This window comes from Abramis brama (genome assembly GCF_963993115.1).
Source record: "Abramis brama genome assembly, chromosome: 20".
Lineage (NCBI taxonomy): Eukaryota > Metazoa > Chordata > Actinopteri > Cypriniformes > Leuciscidae > Abramis > Abramis brama.
In genome coordinates this window covers 16,680,330-16,698,904 of record NC_139982.1, presented here as the reverse complement: position 1 = coordinate 16,698,904, position 18,575 = coordinate 16,680,330, and the positions used below count along the sequence as shown (strand labels likewise).

The window sequence follows — 18,575 nt, the reverse complement described above, 5'->3', positions numbered from 1 at the left end:
GATTTTATCATTTGATTTTGATCTACAATTATAAAATTGAATTATGAAAATCCATTACAATATATGAAATAAACCATTATTTTTGGTGTAAAATTACTTCATTTAAATAATAATAATAGTTGTTGGGTTTCCCAAACAGACAGAAGCATTTTATAGTGCATTATTTTCAGTCACTCTGTAATTTTGTAAAATTATGCTATAATTGTGAAAATATTATTCTTATATTCTATTAATATATAAAAAGTGTATTTTACATAAAATGCTAGCTATGAGTTGGACATTTTATTCCAAATAAATAAATAAATAAATAAATAAATAAATAAATAAATAAATAAATAAATATAAATAAAATGATATAAAAAAAAATGTTGTGTACAGACAGAAGCATTTTATAGTGCATTATTTTCAGTCATTCTGTAATTTTGTAAAATGATGCAAATATTTAGGATACATAAATTGCTAGATTTCAAATTAATTTTAGTAAAACAAAGGAGTCGGACATTTTACATAAATCTTTGAAATGTAATTTTCTATTGCAGAATGCTATTAACCATTATGCATCATTTGAGATATGATGGAAAATACACTGTGTGAGAATATTCATGAGTGTAGGGAAATAAATGGCAGAACTCTCCAGTAATGTTTGTATAAACACTGTTGGACAATAAGTAGTGACACTATTAATTAAATTAAACTAGTGAGAGTGTAAAAACTATATATTCTAGAGTCATTGTCACCTTCGATGTTGCTGAGTTTGGGCAGGGCTGTGGGCGGAGCTGCCGGTGTGGGCTGGCTGTAGGGAGCAGGCGACGGGTTGACGGGCGGCACGGGCTCGTACCTCTTGTCCACAGGACTCACCTTCTCCACAGACTCCGTCCTGAAGCAGGAAGAGTGTGTATGACATACACTAGAGCACTGCCATTCAAGAGTAAGCAATGTGTTTCTAGCACTAGACGGTACCTGGCGAAAGGATATGCTATCTGAGGCTGAGGGGTTTTGGGCGGCTCGTGGAAGCGACTGACTCCGGTGTTGGGCTGACTCATGGGCTTGTTGTCAAAGCTGCGGCGGTCAAAGTACGACAGTTGCTTCCTATAGTACTCTTCATCTTCATCTGGGTCATAGTGGTTGGAGCGGACCACGTCGTTCCCTACACGCGTCTGAGGTTTCTGGGGCTCTGGAGCTCTAGAGGAAGAAGAAAATAAAAGGAAAGTGCATAACTTCAATATTATGTAACATCTAATGGTGGATCAACCAGCAGAGGGCACTATAGGATGACATTTGCATACTTCACTACAATACATGTCTGCCACCTACTAGTGTATAAAGTGTGTGATTGATAGATAAATTTGAAACCAAACAATAAAAATAAATAATTATTTTTCATTTTTAATCCAAGTTCGTGTAAGAATGTGGTAACTTGTGGCAATCCAATCTAATAGTTACTCCACACTGTCTAGCTAATGAATTTCCATGACTCCAAAAATATACATTACATTATAATATTTCACTTTTTTACTGTATTTTTGATAAAATATATTCAGCCTTGGTGAGCATAAGAGACTTCTTTCTTGAAAAAACATTCAAATCTTCCCGAATGTGGCTGTACCTGTAAGAGGGCTTCTCCTGCTCTAGGTTGCTGAGAGAGTTGGCTTTGAGCACAGGACCAGGGGTGCTCACAGGTTTTGGGAGATCTGTGGGCTGAAGAAGAAAATACATCCGTTCTATCAACACAATGTCATTCACAAACTACATTCTTAAAGCTCCCCAATTATGCTATTTTAAAGGTTACTAGCTTTGTTTTAGAGGCCTCCTTCAATAGGTTTACATGCATTTCTCATAATATACATTACAGCATCTGTCTGTTGTGATTGGTCTACTCTGCTCTGATTGGTCAGATGGCCCAGTCTGTTGTGATTGGTCTACTAAGCTCTGATTGGTCAGATGACCCATTCTGTTGTGATTGGTCTACTCTGCTCTGATTGGTCAGATGGCCCAGTCTGTTGTGATTGGTCTACTAAGCTCTGATTGGTCAGATGGCCCAGTCTGTTGTGATTGGTCTACTCTGCTCTGATTGGTCAGATGGCCCAGTCTGTTGCGACTGGTCTACTCAGCTCTGATTGGTTAGATGGTCCAGTCTGTTGTGATTGGTCTACTCTGCTCTGATTGGACAGATGGCCCAGTCTGTTGTGATTGGCCTACTCTGCTCTGATTGGTCAGCTGGCCATCTGTTGTGATTGGTCTACACTGCTCTGATTGGTCAATGACCCAGTTTGCTATGAGGGTCTACCACTTACAGCACATGTCAGAAACGAAACACCCATCTGAACTTCAGGCCCGGAGGCTTCCTTAGCGCTTGATGCAAAGTATTACAAACAGCAACGATGCAAACAGCAACGATACGGTTTTACCGTATCAATTTGAGGGCGGATCAAAGTACACGTTGTTCACGGGTAGGCAATGAAGGCCATAGGCTGGCATTATGCAATTTTTTTTTTTTTTTACAAACCTACGTAAGTCGAGCAGGAAGTAAAACTGAATTTATTGACGACTCGTTCTAGGCAGTTCAGAATCGTCTCTTTCTTTTGGGAGACAATAACTTCATTTATCTGCACTAAGACCTTTTACATTCAAAAACAGCTATATTACACACTTCATGAAAGATAATAACCAAAAAAGCATAATAGGGGCACTTTAAAGTCATCACCACAATATTAAAGTGTTATGTGGCTGCTAAGGTGTTATGCATGTTGCGATGTGGCAAATAAACATCATAAATTGTTATCTAATAAAGTGCTGAATGGAAAACTCTTGGTTCAATATCAAGAGGACAGAAACGTACCCTAATTCCAGCTACATCCGCTGTGTCCTTGGCTCGGTCTACAGACACAGAGCGCTTGTTCTCGAACATTTTGACCCTGTTGAGCACAGACTGGGGCTTCATGGCAGGGTCGTCATCATCGTCATCCCTATCCCTGGGTGGAGGCGGCAATGGTTTGGACGCTGCCGGGTGAGGCGGTTCCCCTGGAGACAAAACGGCCTCGGGTTTGGGAGGCGGAGCGGGAGGTTCAGAGTTCATCACAGGCTCGTGCTGGGGCGCTTTATACGCTCGATTCGGAAGTCCAGGGTTGTACGAGGGTCTCATTGCAGAGTCACCGTAATACTGTTTCGGCGGATCAGGGGAGCGATGCGCATTGCCCGGGAAACCATGAGGCTCGGGCTCGAAAGGTGAGCGGGCATCGTAGGAGGCGGGAGGGGGCGGAGGCTCTTCGTAGCGCACCGGTGCAGGTTTAGAGTGCCGTGGCCGGTTATCGTAGCTCATTTGGGGCATACCATCATACTGGGACTGAGGGGGGCTGAAATCCCGGGTGGGGCCGTCCTCGTACGGAGAGCGGGGTTCGTACCCCAGAGGTGCAGGAGGCGGCTGGTGGCCCTGAGGGTAGCCGGGCGCAGGTGGCGGTTGGGGTGAAGTCTGCTGGTCGTAAGGGGGCCACTGCTCATTGTAGTGAGGCACGCGGTTGTCGTAGTGCAGGTGCGCGTCGTAATTGTGAGGCTTTGGTTGTGCGTAGCCGCCACCGTCATAGCCATAAGGCGGGTGGTCGTACTGGCGGTATGGCTGTTGGTCCTGGTAGACGGGCTGGTGGCTGTAGGATAGCGAGGTGGGGGGGCCTAAAGGCTGCTGCTGGGGAGGGGGAGGCTTCACACCGTGGTTCACTCGCACCGGCTCATCTATGCTGTACAGATCCTTTTTGTACATCTGTGAGGGATTAAATGTCAACTGTCAGAAACTGATTTCTAGAAAAGTTTCCAACTGGATATGAGAATTTAGTGCAAACAGAACCTCAGTCATTAGAGGAAATTAAATCTAAGATAAGAATATTTTCAAGGGTGAAAAACAGGCAAAGGATTTAAAATGAACTGCAATGAAATATAAAAATACTAGATTAGCTTTTCCTTCTGGAAATACAAGTGCTTGCAAGGTAGTAAAACAGATTTAGGTAAGGCTTCGGTTGCGGAGTGCAAGAAATCAACACATGGCAAAGCCATTTTTGGAGTGTAAAAGCGGCTATAAATAGTCGTCTCAGAAATGTTCAACACGAACCATGAAAGAAAAGAAAAGAAAAATCAATAAAACCAACTTTATTTCTTAACAGAAAAAGTAAGTGGGGGGTAAAGTAAATTTACAATCGCAGAAGAACTGCATATACATATGGTTAGAAACAAAACATTACTATTAGAAGGCAAGACTACAAATAGACTAGAAATATTAAGATTTTTAAATTACATATGTAATAAAGTTAATTAATTGAATATAAATGCTATATATATATATAGATAGATAGATAGATATAGATATAAATGCTTGATAAGTATGAACACAGTGGTGCCTTGCAAGCACTAAAATTTAACTCACTCCTGATCATAAAAAAAACAAACATTAATATCGGATTAGTTCCTTAAGCAATAAAACAAGCATCTTATCTGTTTATTACCCAGCTCTACATTTCTACAGTTTGATAAGAAGCCCTTCAAACCTCCACTTGGTAACACTACTTTGATTCGTCATCTTTACAAAAATCTTATAAATTTATAATGTCCAAGTGGAGCTATAAAGATGCCTTATGTCTTGAAAGGCTCCTTCTCAAGTTTCAAAGTATAGCCTGAAGACAGTAGAGCTGTAAAAGGTCCAACGCCTCCTATAAGTCATTTTAAGGTTGTTTTCCTTTTACATTGCTGTAAGTACTGTCTGCAGGTTAAATGAACATGCAACTACAGAATTCCATTCTTGCAAATCAGGGAAAGGTCCGTTTGCAATTTAGCGACGCGTCTACAGTGCATCTAGCGGCCGTCCGTACAGGTGTGATTCAGGTCAAAGCCAAACGCTACAGTTACGGATATCACTACAGATTAGGGCCAGGCGATATAGCTCGAAAAAAAACAACCAAATTTATTTCCAGTCTTTTGACGGCATTAATTATTGCAATATTTATGAGTTTGCTCTGAAACAGAGGAACCACGGTTTAAATTAAACCACAAATGCAGTAAAAAAAAATTCAATAATCTTTTTCTGAATAAAGATTACAATCATGTTTTACACAGTTTTTTTACGAAATAAACAAAATGAAGAATTATATATGCATTTTAATATATGAAAAAATGACTTAAACCTTTAGGTGCGTTCACACCATGTCAGAATTACCGTAATTACAAGCTTTCAATCCTCGTAGAACTCCTTACAACTTGTAAACTCAGAATTTTCTGAGAGCTTGCTGATTAATTTTGCCATTGATAGTGTTGCCATAGAAACGCATAATTCAGAGCTCAGAGTAGCTCAGCTCAGAGTAGAACGTCACAGGTATCTACTGTAAATTACGGTAATTACGGTAATGGCGTGAACGCAGCTCATTAGCGATAACGCAAAAGAATCAATGAATCACAGATATGAATTGACTCCTTTTAGTTCACAATTTGTACTGATTCAAGGAAATAATTCAAATTTGAAAAAGACTCAAAAACTCTTAAATTCTTAAAACTTAATTACTAAACTAAAACCTAAATATCTTTAAAACTTTAAGGGTGTTTTGCTAGTTACATATAAATCAAAGACGGTATAAAAACACTCTCATGGGTCGCAAGACAAGGACGGAAACTAGTCTAAAGCCGTGGTCACATTTATCATTGTTTTGCGCATTTTTGCTGGCGAAATTCAGACAATTTTAATCCACGCATTTGGGAATTCCATATGAGGGCAAAAGATTTGCTGCATTGACCAACTGAAAGCGACTTCCGTGTCATTCATCAATACACTGACAAACTCTTTTTGCCCATGAAATTTTGCTAATGTGACCGCACCTTAAAAACAATCTTCAGGAAACGTATAAAAAGCGCATTGAAAGTCATCGCCACACATTCACAAAGTCGCTTTGATTTAAATTGCCTTCACAAATATAACATGAATATTCAATATATCGCCCAGCCCTACTACGGACAGAACAAGCTGCAAGAAACATCATAAATTAGGAGCCATGCAAGAGGAAGTACGAGGCACCGTGGGAGGACTTATGCAACGGGCCCTCGTCCTCCTGTGGTGCATGTGTACCAGTTACACAGTCTCTGCCGTAGTGTCAGAGGAACACACGCAGCACACGCGTGGGGTGGGCGGAGCATTCATGCAGACAGTGGAGTGGGAGGAGTCAAAGAAAAGAGTGATAGACACAGGCAAGGTTGAAAAAGAGAGAGCTGGGCTGAACCGGGCCGAAACGGGCCGGGAGCGGGTCCAGCTTCCGGTTGTGCTGGTACCTTTGGATCTGGGCCAGGAGGAAGCAACTGGTGGGGGTCGTGTGTTGGGGGCTGAGCGAGCTCAGGTTCGGGCTGGGGGTCGGGAACGGGGACGGGGCTGTTAAGGGAGTCGGCCTGAGGGGTGCCAGGCGGCTCCTCTGGGTTCGTACCCGCTAGTGGTGTGGAGGGTTCGACAGCAGGGGACGCTGCTGCCACTGCAGAGGGAGGGGGCGGAGAGGCCTGAGCCTCGGCTTGCTGTGGAGTACGGGGCAAAGAGGTTACAGACACACGCCGCCAACAGCACCAGCTACAACTAGCAGCTACGACCACCAAACTAGCTCACATGAAGTGTGTATCAGAATGAAATAGTGTCTTTAGCTTTACAGGAAGCAGAAAAATAGCTAGTGGTCCAGTCCTGCTGCATATGCAGTTTAAAATATTATTGGGCAGAAAATGAAGGTTTACATTTCAGATAACGTCCCAAAGGAAGGTAAATGGGTTCTACTATGCAGTGCATTTTCACGTTCTGATCACATATTTCCATGTAGTTTTTATATTGAGCTCATAGTCATATATAACTGGTAATCAATTTAAAAAACCTATCCTGTCCTCAATTTCAGTTTTCTGTATATCCTAATGACTAACGAAGTCCTAAAGACTAACTTTATCCTTTGAACAGTTCCTTAATATTATCCTCCAGAAGTGACATCAGCACAAAAATCAGAACGCATTAGCAAACGATTTTATGTAATTCTGTGATGTTTTGTGTTATTAATTGGTTTGTCTGACTTACAATTATAGAAATTAGTTATATTTCAAAATTTTGAACAGGCTAGCTATTTAGCAAGCTAGCACCTCTATGTAAGGTAAACAAATAATGAATCTAAAAATAATAAAATAAAACAACCAAGCTGAAACCCTTATGCAAGCTAACTTTCTTCACTAAGCAATGGCAGACTTTAGATCCTGAAAGTTTCCATCCTGTTCATTTTCTTGTCAGTGTGTGATGAAGTTATATCTAATTTATTTTTTCATTAAGTTCCTGAGTGTCTTTTATAGAAATACTTCATTAAATTACAACACAAGTGAATTATTTTTTTTTCAAAGTTAGAGAGTTCAAAAAGCACTGCATAGCAGAAATGACCAACATTATGCTAAAACTTAGAGAAGTCCCTCTAAAATGAACAAAGTAACCAACACACACGTAATGGTACTTCTGTTCCGTACCTGCTGAGGCGCTGCCATTTTAAACCCAGCCGGGTCAATGCGGTTAACCGGCTCCGGTTGCGGCACAGCATGCTGGTAGCTCGGGTACCCGGCTGCATCCTGGATGACCGGCGGGTCCTCTCGGACAGGTTCGGATGAGCGCGTGATGGCAGGCTCGCTGGGCAGGCCCACCTCATCGTTCATAGTCTCATCCAGCTCCTGGTCGGTGTAGGCGCCGCCCTCCGTGTCGGTGTCTTCGTAGTCGGAAGTGTGGCGGCTGTCAGTGCTGTACATGCTGTACTCGCTGCCCGGTGCCGAGAGGTAGGAGAGGCGGTCGTCGTGGATATCAAGGTCATCGTCAGGAGCACCATCTGCCTGCAGGCCGAGAGGGGGAGGGAGGGATGGTTAGGATGAGTTTGAGGACCCACAGCAGTGGAAATGAAATGACAGATGGGTGAGAGCGGAAACCAATGCATATCAAACGCCTTGGACTAAAGCAGGACTAATCATCTAAGCTCTGCTTTTTGCTCTTAAATTTTTTTTTTTTCTTTCACTATAATAAATTCTAAATATTATTACACCGCTACTTACCAAATAAATAAATAAATAAATAAATAAATGAACAGACATGAAATATTGTTTTGAGCTGAAATTATTTTAGGGTTGCAAAATATATTTGTACCATATCGGATATTGGCCGATATTAGACTTTTTTTAATCATATCAGATACATATCGGCTGATATTTATATTCATATGTATTAAATTCAAAATAGTTATCCAATAAAAATGTATTCAGATGTTGGCGGTTTTAGTGCTGTCAAACGTAAAGGCCGATAATTAAAAAATGGAAACCGGCCTTGTTAATGTATAGGTTGACCAATATTTACAGTTACAGTTTTATTAAAGTTTTATACAGTTAAAGTATTATTTTTGTATTTTATAATTAGAAGTTTTGCGTCTAACACGTATTAACCAAACAGAAAACTTAAAAGGCTAATGCCGATCGTTTAAAAAAAAAGAGCTAAATCTTGGCTGATATATCGGGGTTGTTGATGTATAGGTTGACCAATATTTAAAATTTAGTTATATAATTATTATTTATTCAATTATACAGTGTAACTATAGAAAAATATTTTATATTTTATATGACCACAACTGACCATTCAGAATCAAGTATTCTAGATAGCAGTCCAGTAATGTATTGTATAAGACACATAAATAGGGGTGGGGTTGAGTTGAGACAGGTTGCTGACCCCTCACCTAAGGTGTTTGGGTCGGCGGGCTCTAGACAAAGAAGCAACATGTCTGGATATTGGGACACAGAACTGTAGAGAAACTTACCTTTCCCTCTGAGACCCAAACCAACTGGTTCTGTTGCTGCTGGATGGTCTCTTTCAAAGCGCCGTACCACCCGTCGTTCATGTTGTTCAAGTTGATGGTGGCTAAAAGGAAGCAGAGTCGGAATTAATTCTGTAAGCAAATCACAGCATTGTGCTAATAACTAACAACAACTAGTGCAATCCTAACCATTAAAAATAATAAGTGGTGACCTATGACTTCAATTTCAGTCTGTTCCTCACACAAAGCTACTTTAGACTACGTTTATGGTCCTTTTGCATCCTTTTTGAAGCTTGCAAATGTCCCAGTCCTTAATTCACTTTCATTATATGGAAGTCCATATAAGGTCATTATATGGAAAATGTCTCCTTTTGTGTTCCACAGACTAAAGAAAGTCATAATTTTGTAACGACATGATGTTATTTCGATGTTTTAGTCTACTCACTGGTGAAGAGATGATGGTTGTTCTTTCTCAGTTTGAGAGCGCGCTCGTACAGCTTCCGGGCGCTCTTCCTGGACTCGGAACAGAGCCTGGTCCTCATGTTCTTGACACCCTGCTTGCTGTCTGGATTCAGGAACACCACTATGGGGTACCACTGAGCGTAGTTCAGACGATCCACCGCGTTGGGTGTGATGTCCAGCACGGCATGCTTGTCCTAGCAGTACAAACAGAATCATGAAACTCCAGCTGTGTGTTTGCTCACGAGCGGAGCAGAAGGAAAGCGGGATGGCAGTTAACTAAATTATTCCATACTCACTCGGTCAATGATCTGTTTAATGGTATGGAGACGAATGATTCCAGAGCTGCGCTGGTCTGTCCCTGCGTCTCTGGGTTCACTCTCTGAGAGGAGGAGAAGAAGACAGGTTTATACAGATTCACCTTCTAAATATTAAAGAAAAAACTACATCAAATCTCAGTACACAAAACTCACTTGCAAGTTCAAAGAGGTCAGCCTCCTCTCTCGACAGTTTCTCTCTTGCGACATCCGCAATAGGCCCGAAAATGACCACTGGCCTCAAGAAACCAGCTTTTATGCAGGAGAAACAACAGGTTAACTAGATTTATACAAAACTGTTGTCCTTCAATGTAAATCTATCAGATTATTTCCTGCAAACATCAACAGATGGACCGAAACTGATTAGCAAAGCTTAAAAACAATAGATGTCCAAACCACAAATAACTAAAGCAACTAAACCAAGAGCAGGTGCCGTACCTTCTCTAAGCACGACTCTTTCATAAGCAGGGAACTTTGTTTGGACGGGCTGAGCGGAAAGGTCCTCTCTGCTCTTCCTCAGGTTTCGTTTGGAGCTACGGAGGCCTCTGAACCTCCAGAAGTCGGCCCGATCCCCTCCTGGAGTCTTTGGGAGAGTGTACTGGACACTCGATAGCTGCTCAGCCCTGCAGGACACAAAACATCAGTCCAAACTTGAATGACAACACTTCAAACAAGCATGACTGAATGCCAACTAATACAAATGGTTTCAGTACCTATTCTTGTTGGGGATGATGCCCCGCTCCACCTCCTGGTGGTTCTTGCCGATGCGGATGGCGAGCCAAGAGCCCAGTTTGCCATTGTAAAGGGTGTCAACCACTCTAAAGACCTCACCCTTGTTGAAGCTCAGGCCGTAGGGCGACTCCTTCTCATACTCAAAATGGGTCCTGATGTAGAACGAGTCACCAACGTCGGACTCTACAATGCGCCGGTACACTGGGAAGCAAAGAAATTTATATTATTATTATTTAGCAGTCCTGCTAAAAAACTTGAACCAGTTTAAGGTGGTTTTGCTGGTCAGTCTAACAAGTGCCAAAAAACCCATCAAGAACACTGGTTAGAGTAGCCTTGACCAGTGAAAACCAGCTTGGTGGTTTAACCTACTAGCTAAGCATAACGGTAACTGGTTAAGAAAAACAACCTCTTTTGATTAGCTAGAGTAAGATATCATGATAACACGTTCATTTTTGATCAGGCATTGACAACTTGGCTAACTAGCTTACCATAGCACTAACTGGTTACAAAACATTAAAATAACACTCATTTTCACACTTTTACAAGTGGTGTTCACTGCAGAGCCAAACGCTCCACCTCTCTGGATGATTAAAATCACAAAAAAAATAAAAAATTACATTCAGAGAAGGGCTCTTCTCCCATGGCTCTGCAGTGAGCAGCATCTCCACATTTAGGCAATTAGGCCATAAAAGAATTGATGGGATGTAATCAAGCTAGGTTATGATATTATTAGTTAAATTATTTTGTAAATGAAAATACATTAACATGCTGGTCCCTCATTTTCTGCTGACGTTACAACCAAAAAGCTATTTAGGCATTGTTGTAACAAACTCAAATAAGTCTTTGTCCATTCTGGAACTTTTGTTAATCTAATCAATTCCTGATGGATAAAATCAAGCCTGCCCTAAATCAAGTCACGTATACCAAGACCTGACAGACTGCATCCTCACCATCTTTCTTTTTCTGGGCTAAGATGGTGACCTCCTCTCCTTTGGGCAGGTCCAGCAGAAACAGCACTGCCTCCTCACGGATGATGTTCGCGAAATCCACGTTGTTTACCTGGAAAGGGTTCGAAGAAAAGCTAATTAGAACACTCTAAAAGGGACTAATGAATGGGCAGAAAGTTTCAAGAGGCAGGTTTGTGAAAAAAGTGTGATTGGGTGGTGAGGTTTGCGAGAAAAGGGAAAGTGACAAATGTTCTGAATAAAGAATAAGCATGTTGGAAAAACCCAGTGAGGAAAAGAAAGAGGCTGCGTTTGGCAGCGAGGTGAAGGAAACCAACGTCACCGGGGAAACCATCCTGAGAGAAGGCAAGCATCTTCACACACTGAGGTTTAATGCCATCCATACAGCACAAGAGGGACATTTTGGAAGGGGGAACCGCCATAAAACTAAGACTGCCATTAAAGAGCCCGTAAACAGAAGGTCATAAAAGCCGGGACACCAAATCTCCCTTCACCCACAGGCCTTTAAGAGTCCCACTCCGGTTATTCATCACAAGAGCTAAACGCCACCACAAACAACAGGCTGAGCGGCTAAGAAACTGTAAGAGATGCAATAGCTTGGGCACAAACCAAGCAGGTATAAAAATCAGATGCACATTCACACACACACATTGTGTTTTCATGTTTTATAGGGACTTTCCACAAAAGTAATGATTTTTATACTGTACAAACTGTATATATTCTATCCCCTGACACTAACCCTACCCCTAAACCTACCCATTACACAAAAACTTTCTGCATTTTTTCATTTGCAAAACACAATTAGTATGATTTATAAGCTGTTTTCATCAACGGGACAAAAAAAAATTCCCCACAAGGACTAGTATTTCGGGTATTGACATCTTTGTGGGGACATTTTGTCCCAATAATGTAGGGTTTACAAGGCCACACACCCACACCCACACACACAAGTCCCATCCAAACATCATACCAATTATTAGCAAAAAGTTAAGGCAGCATCACATGTATTTTTTGCAGATGATTCTGCGGTGAACTCAAAATTCAAGACAGTATTCTTATGTATCATAAGAAAACGGTTCTAATAGGCTTATAAATAACTATTTTAACTATTTTTATTACAAAAATGCATATTATATTATTATAAAAATGGCTCGAGAAGTATTTTTCCCATTCATTTATAAGCCTTTAATGTGCACTTATTTTTATGAGGGAATTATCTACATGAAGCACAAGCAATCAAATCAAACACAAAAGTTCAATATTCATATACACTTCATTTCAAAAGTTTGGGGTCAGTAAGATTTTTTTCTAAAGAAATTTCATCAAGGGCGTATTAAGGCCCAGGTATACTTCATTTTCTGCGCAAAAATATATACATATATAAGTATGATAAGTATAATCCTTTGGCTGTGAGCATGGAAAGACACGTTCAGCTATCAAGTTGATAATATTAAGAAATGTTTCTTGAGCAGCAAATCATCATATTAGAATGATTTCTGAAGGATCATGTGACACTGAAGACTGGAGTAATGATGCTGAAAATTCAGCTTTGATCTCAGGAATAAATTACATTTTAAAATAGAAAACAGTGTAATAATATTTCACAATATTACTGTATTTTTCATAAAATAGATGCAGCCTTAGTGTCAGTGTCAGACTTATTTCAAAATATAACAGAACCCAACATTTTGAACAGTAGTGCATTTATAAATATCCTTTGTACACATTTATACACAAGTTGTTTGAGAGTGAAAAGAGATGAACTATTTTACATAATTCGCAATACATCATGGGAGTGGGCAGTTACTGTAGAGTTCTTTTGCCATAGTTCTTGCTTCCACAGTAACGGTGACTGTCTGATTGGTGGATCACTAGCAACCACTAGCAAAGGACAGTCTCCTGATGACCTTTAGAAGAGGCTGCCTATGTAGACAGCTTTTGTAGACTGAAGTTTTTGCAGTAATTAATCAGTGAACTCACCCTGAGAATCTGGTCTCCCTCCTCCAGGCCCTCTTTAGCAGCAGGACTGTCCTCCAGAACCCCCGCCACAAATATCCCAACATCATTCCCACCAGCGAGTCTCAATCCAACACTCTCGCCCTTCTTAAACTTCACCAGCTTCATGCTCGGCCTGAGGGTGGACACACAAACATGCATCTAGGGACGTTTCATTCTCAACATCTCTAAAACAGTTTTGGGTTTGGGGAAGTTGGTGAGACGCACCGTAAAATGCTGTCATCATTTGTGACGCTGGGCACAGGGGCGTCTGCCGGACTAACAGGCAGGTCCACGTCAGGCTGGCCAGGTTGAGCGTACACAGGCTTGGGCTCTGAGGAGATCAAAGCACATTGAATAGCTGAGCAAAACACACACACACACACACACACAAAGAATTGTCACCACATGAGCTTGTCGCACACTGGGAGGTCAAAGACGCCCAGCGGGACGAAGCAGGTGGGAAGACACTGTCACAACTGACAAACTCCTGCTGCTCATCACCAGCTGCGCACGAACACAAGCCCACGTGCACAGGCAGAGAGTGTTTGATCAGTGTATCCATGTGTAATGACCTCTGACCTGGCAGAGGGGGGAGCTGTTTCTCTTCTCTGGCTGCGCTCTGCTCTTTCGGCATCTCCTCCACCATCTTAGCAGGTAGAGGAAGCGGCCCGGCCTTGGAGATCCTGTCTTCATCACGGCTCCTGTGACTGGGGGTGTAAAGAAGACAAGCTGTTAGAATCCCACACAGGAAATTATGTCATGCATTAGTCTTTAATGAGCGTAAATGTAGTAAATCTGTGGATGAATCATTCTTTGAAGTTGTTTCTTTTTAATGATTTGGTCAAACTGATATGAGAAGCAATTTAAATCAGTGGATTGTGTGTGACAAGTTTGTTTTGAAGTAAAACAATGAGGGGAGTGATATGGTTGAACCATAAGCAATGCAAAATTCTCAATTCTCAGAACGAATCTTCTTCAACTTAGACTTAAAAATGGGTTTATATGGAACAAATACAATTAGGGTCTCAACTAGAGTGACATCAAACTCAAATATCTACATTTACATGATGTACAACTAAAAAAAACACTGATTTGTAAAATTCATCGATAATAATATTGACTTTTGCCAGTGTTGAATGATGAATCAGTTTTGAATGATGATTAGTGAATCAAGTCTTCTGAATTCATTGAAAGAATCTAAATGAACCAAATCTCTAACATGAACCAGACTTCCCAAATTGATTTCACTAACTGTTATGTATTGTACAAAACGGAACTTATTATAACTTAAAATATGACTATAGCACTATTATTGATTCACTAAATACTTGAATCAAATTCACTTTTAAAAGATAAACACATTTTCTCCAAAGGCCACAAACATTCTCGACACAAGTACTCAAACGCAGATGTGAACGCTTGGCAAACTAAATCGATATCGGTATATCAATGAAGTACTTTAACACGCAATCTTGTGTTGTTGTTGTGGCAGTAAATTACCTCAATACTCCAGGCGGCGAGAGAGTTACTCCCATATATCTGTGCTGTTAAAACCAGAGGTCAAGCATTGAACTTACTTTAACAAACTTGCTCGACAAGATTCTTAAATTATTGCTCCACTATGACAGTAGTTGACCTCAAAGAACTGACACTTTACGCGAAAGTCCACTATAGCACCCCTTGTGGCAACGCTGAGAATGCAAAGTGTTTGCGTTCATGTGCTTGGTAGAGTATGTTTCAGGCCGTAAGTGAATGTACATCAACAACACACCTGTAAACCAAGACACTGAAAATATACGGTACAGTGTTGAATGAGATGAGCTTTGTGCTGTTCGGTTAAAGCTTTTGATGATTAATGCATGCTCTGCTCTCAGCAGGACAACCGAAAAACAACGCCGCTTTTTCCACACTATCGAGCCTAAGCACACAACCCATAAAACACTGTTTACACTGAAAGACAAATGGCAGATGAGAGCGAGGTAGATGGGGAGAGAGGGAGGACGTTGTGTGGCTAGGGCAGCTAGGTAGTCTTGAAGGTCACAGCTGTGTTTTGCAGCTCCTTTGTTGGACTATATTTAGCGCAGACCATCTGATCTGGAGTAATGGAGGAGAGAGAGAGAGAGAGAGAGAGAGAGAGAGAGAGAGAGAGAGAGAGAGAGAGAGAGAGAGAGAGAGAGAGAGAGAGAGAGAAAGAGACGACAAAGAGAAAAGGACTCCAGGTGCACCACCACCATTGAGGCACTCCAAAAATCGGCACATGGCCAAAGATGACGGGTCCTGCCCGTGACCTTTATTGTCACGGTAAACAACAGCGGGCGACATCCACGGATTGCAGAAACTCTCCATCTCTGCAGGGCCGGGCCGCCACACGTGGTCCTGTTTTATTCATGACAATGACGAATATCTTTCCCAGCAACGTGGGGCTCAATAATAAGCCTTGGCTGATTGAGGATAAGTGTATGGCATAATGCACTATTACCTTAAAGTATTAAAGACTCCATTGTGCACTCGAGGCTCTTTACAGTTATAATAATCAATAAAATTAACTACAAGAGAAAAAATGCTTGCACTTGCATTGCATGTTGCGCTCTGTTTCGAAGAAATATGGCACTCTGATACGGGGATGTGTTGAGTTTTTATTCTCAACAGGAAATTAGGTGTGTAATTCAGTACGTCCTTAACTGGGATCTAAATTTTACATCGGACATTAAGTGCCCACCCAACACTTTTTTATAGTACAAAGTGAACAAAAATGTCCTTAAATTAAACACCAAAATGTATAAACACTACTAGTTCTGAGAATGAGAGCATGTTGGCGTCTGCCTGATTTGGCTAGCGTCCATCTAGTGCCCAACGACTTAAAATATCGTAGAGTCCGACTGAACGTTTAGAGACTTTGACATCAACATACCATTCAACTTTTTTTCTCCATTTAAAAAGTTGATAATCCTATTTAGTTTGTGATGCACCAAACACTGGTTTAATTCTCTAATCTTTCATTGAAAGAGAAAATGGAGAGAAGAACTTGGCAGGACATCTTAAAACACTTTCTTTCCTCTTTGTTACCAGGCTGGTAAAATTAACCAAACAAGAGAAAAAAAAAAAATGTTGGATCTTGTTCGTACACAAGGTTCAAACCAGTGTCTATGATACTCCTCAATGGCAGTTATTCAGCAAATGCCATGTGACTAATCACTCTGAAACATCATGATAGGTCTGACTGGCTGATGGCAACACAAGGACGTCCACGAGACATAAAAGGTAGCAGAAAGGCAAAACTAGAAATACATTTTGATTTATATGTATGCGTCTTCTCTTATGTTCTCAGTGGGACGGGGAGTTCTTCATGTTCTCAAACATCCCAGCTAAGAGTAAACGTTCTCAGAACACGTTTTGACACGGTTCTCTAAGAGTTTTGCACAAAGGTCTTCCAGTAATGATAAAAGAACATTCTTTCAAAGTCATCTCTGGTCTTCCCATGATGTTTGCAAAATGACAAGATGGAATGTTTCCTTAAAGAAATAGTTCACTTCAAAATGAAAATGTTGTCATCATTTACTCACCCTCAAGTTGTTTCAAACCTGTATGAATTTCTTTCTTCTGCTGAACACAAAGAAAGATATTTTGAAGAATGTCGGTAACCAGACAGTTGATAGACCTCACTGACTTCCATAGTAGGAAAAAAATACTATGGACGTCAATAGGGTTCATCAACTGTCTGGTTACCGACATTCTTCAAAATATCTTCTATTGTGTTTAACAGAAGAAAGAAACTCAGGAAGGGAAACCTCAGGGAAACTCATCATTTACTCCTCAGGGGGAGTAAATGATGACAGAATTTTCATTTTGAAGTGAACTATTTCTTTAATATTCCAATCACTGAGAAAAAAACTTTTTTTCAGAGGACTGATTACTGTTCAGAGAACATTCAGAATAATATTTTAATAACTTAAGGGGAATGTCATAAAACATTCATAGAACATATTTTATTAGTTGGTACCACCGACATGGTGCCTTGCCCATTCTGGCAGCATTCCATGTTTCCAGCCCCAAAAAAAGGTGGTTCTCAGATAAAACAAAAATTGACTCCTCAACGGTTCCATCCATTAAACCTGAAGGAATTCAGTGATGTTCTTATCAGAAAAGGTTTACAAAGCAACAACTAAGCTTTCAGCACGCTGCCTCTGTCTTCACCGATTCCAAATGTTTGTGTCTACGCACATGGTGCAGGTGGTGCTTCAATCCTATTGGACGACTTTCAAGGATGGTTGGCAGAGCAGATGTGCCTGTAATACCAAGAACTCTCTAAGGCAGAGAACTACTACTACAAATTATGTTAAAAGAAGCATGTTTTCGCCAACACTGCGAAACTGACAGCAGCAGCCCTTTGGAGCATGTGTGTATTGTACGTTATCGACAGACACCCCTATACTTGTCTTTGCTCAGCAGGAAAGGGGTAACAGCTGAGACCAGTTCTGTGAAATTGAATAAATGAGAATGAATGGAGGGATATGTTTGATGTCAGAGACGCATGCTGGGATTAGGCACACAAACCAATGAATTCCCTGTACACAAGTTGATTTGTTGGGCTTCATTCCCTTAGCCAGGGTTGTGACGTTGGAATGATTAAATTAACATGTCAAGTAGTTCGCATAAATTTTCAGCATACCACACACACACACACGTTGGGTTACATCACTTTGTGAAGCGCCCCCGTCACATGCTTTAGTGCAAAGCTCACAAAAGCGTTAGTTTGGTTAGCTATGTTCGGGACGCTTGCGTTAACCGGAGCCATAAACTTACACAGGCCGGGTTCTCTGAGTCGTCGGCCCTGCGGCCCTGATTCAAAACAAGAACCAGAAGAAACTTCATTAACACCTACAAACCTGAAGGTCTATAAACGTATGTGGTCAATTCTGGCTTGTGTGGAGTGTGTAATTTCTTCTTCTAAAACAAAAGCCAGCCAACCAGTTGGAGCCTTCTCAAAAACACAAACAGAGCATACTTACATAGTGCCAGAGAGTTTCCTCTCTTCCTAAGTCAACCTACAAATTACCTACTGATGCTTTCAAGTATTTGAAAGCATTTTACCCTCAAAAAAATAACACACTCCACCTTTAAATTTAAGGTTTCATTTAGGAGGATGGCACATTTGCAGGGAGATGAAATTCCTCTCATCCTCTACCGCTGTCACACCCTGGTTTATCTATCTAGGACACATCCAATTTACAGGAGCGTTTTGTCAAGAGCTGCGGTACCGTCTGACAGAACCTTTTCTCATA

General features: G+C 40.9%; 1 protein-coding gene across 6 annotated transcripts in view; it reads right to left on the bottom strand.

The window, feature by feature from the left end:
- tjp1b (tight junction protein 1b) overlaps window positions 1–18,575 on the bottom strand; it is a 126,568-nt gene that overhangs the window by 5,779 nt on the left and 102,214 nt on the right. For 4 of the 6 annotated variants that reach the window (XM_084094105.1, XM_084094107.1, XM_084094109.1 and 1 more), the window contains 17 exons: window positions 18,097–18,132; window positions 13,873–14,000; window positions 13,519–13,624; window positions 13,276–13,426; window positions 11,281–11,389; window positions 10,312–10,531; window positions 10,037–10,221; window positions 9,755–9,850; window positions 9,581–9,663; window positions 9,268–9,478; window positions 8,826–8,926; window positions 7,504–7,857; window positions 6,298–6,531; window positions 2,840–3,754; window positions 1,607–1,698; window positions 961–1,182; window positions 738–877 (listed from right to left, as the gene is read on the bottom strand). In XM_084094105.1, the coding sequence (XP_083950231.1) occupies window positions 738–877; window positions 961–1,182; window positions 1,607–1,698; window positions 2,840–3,754; window positions 6,298–6,531; window positions 7,504–7,857; window positions 8,826–8,926; window positions 9,268–9,478; window positions 9,581–9,663; window positions 9,755–9,850; window positions 10,037–10,221; window positions 10,312–10,531; window positions 11,281–11,389; window positions 13,276–13,426; window positions 13,519–13,624; window positions 13,873–14,000; window positions 18,097–18,132 (3,383 nt within the window). The remainder of the gene's footprint in view (window positions 1–737; window positions 878–960; window positions 1,183–1,606; window positions 1,699–2,839; window positions 3,755–6,297; window positions 6,532–7,503; window positions 7,858–8,825; window positions 8,927–9,267; window positions 9,479–9,580; window positions 9,664–9,754; window positions 9,851–10,036; window positions 10,222–10,311; window positions 10,532–11,280; window positions 11,390–13,275; window positions 13,427–13,518; window positions 13,625–13,872; window positions 14,001–18,096; window positions 18,133–18,575) is intronic. The other 2 variants (XM_084094106.1, XM_084094108.1) reach the window with 1 other exon arrangement.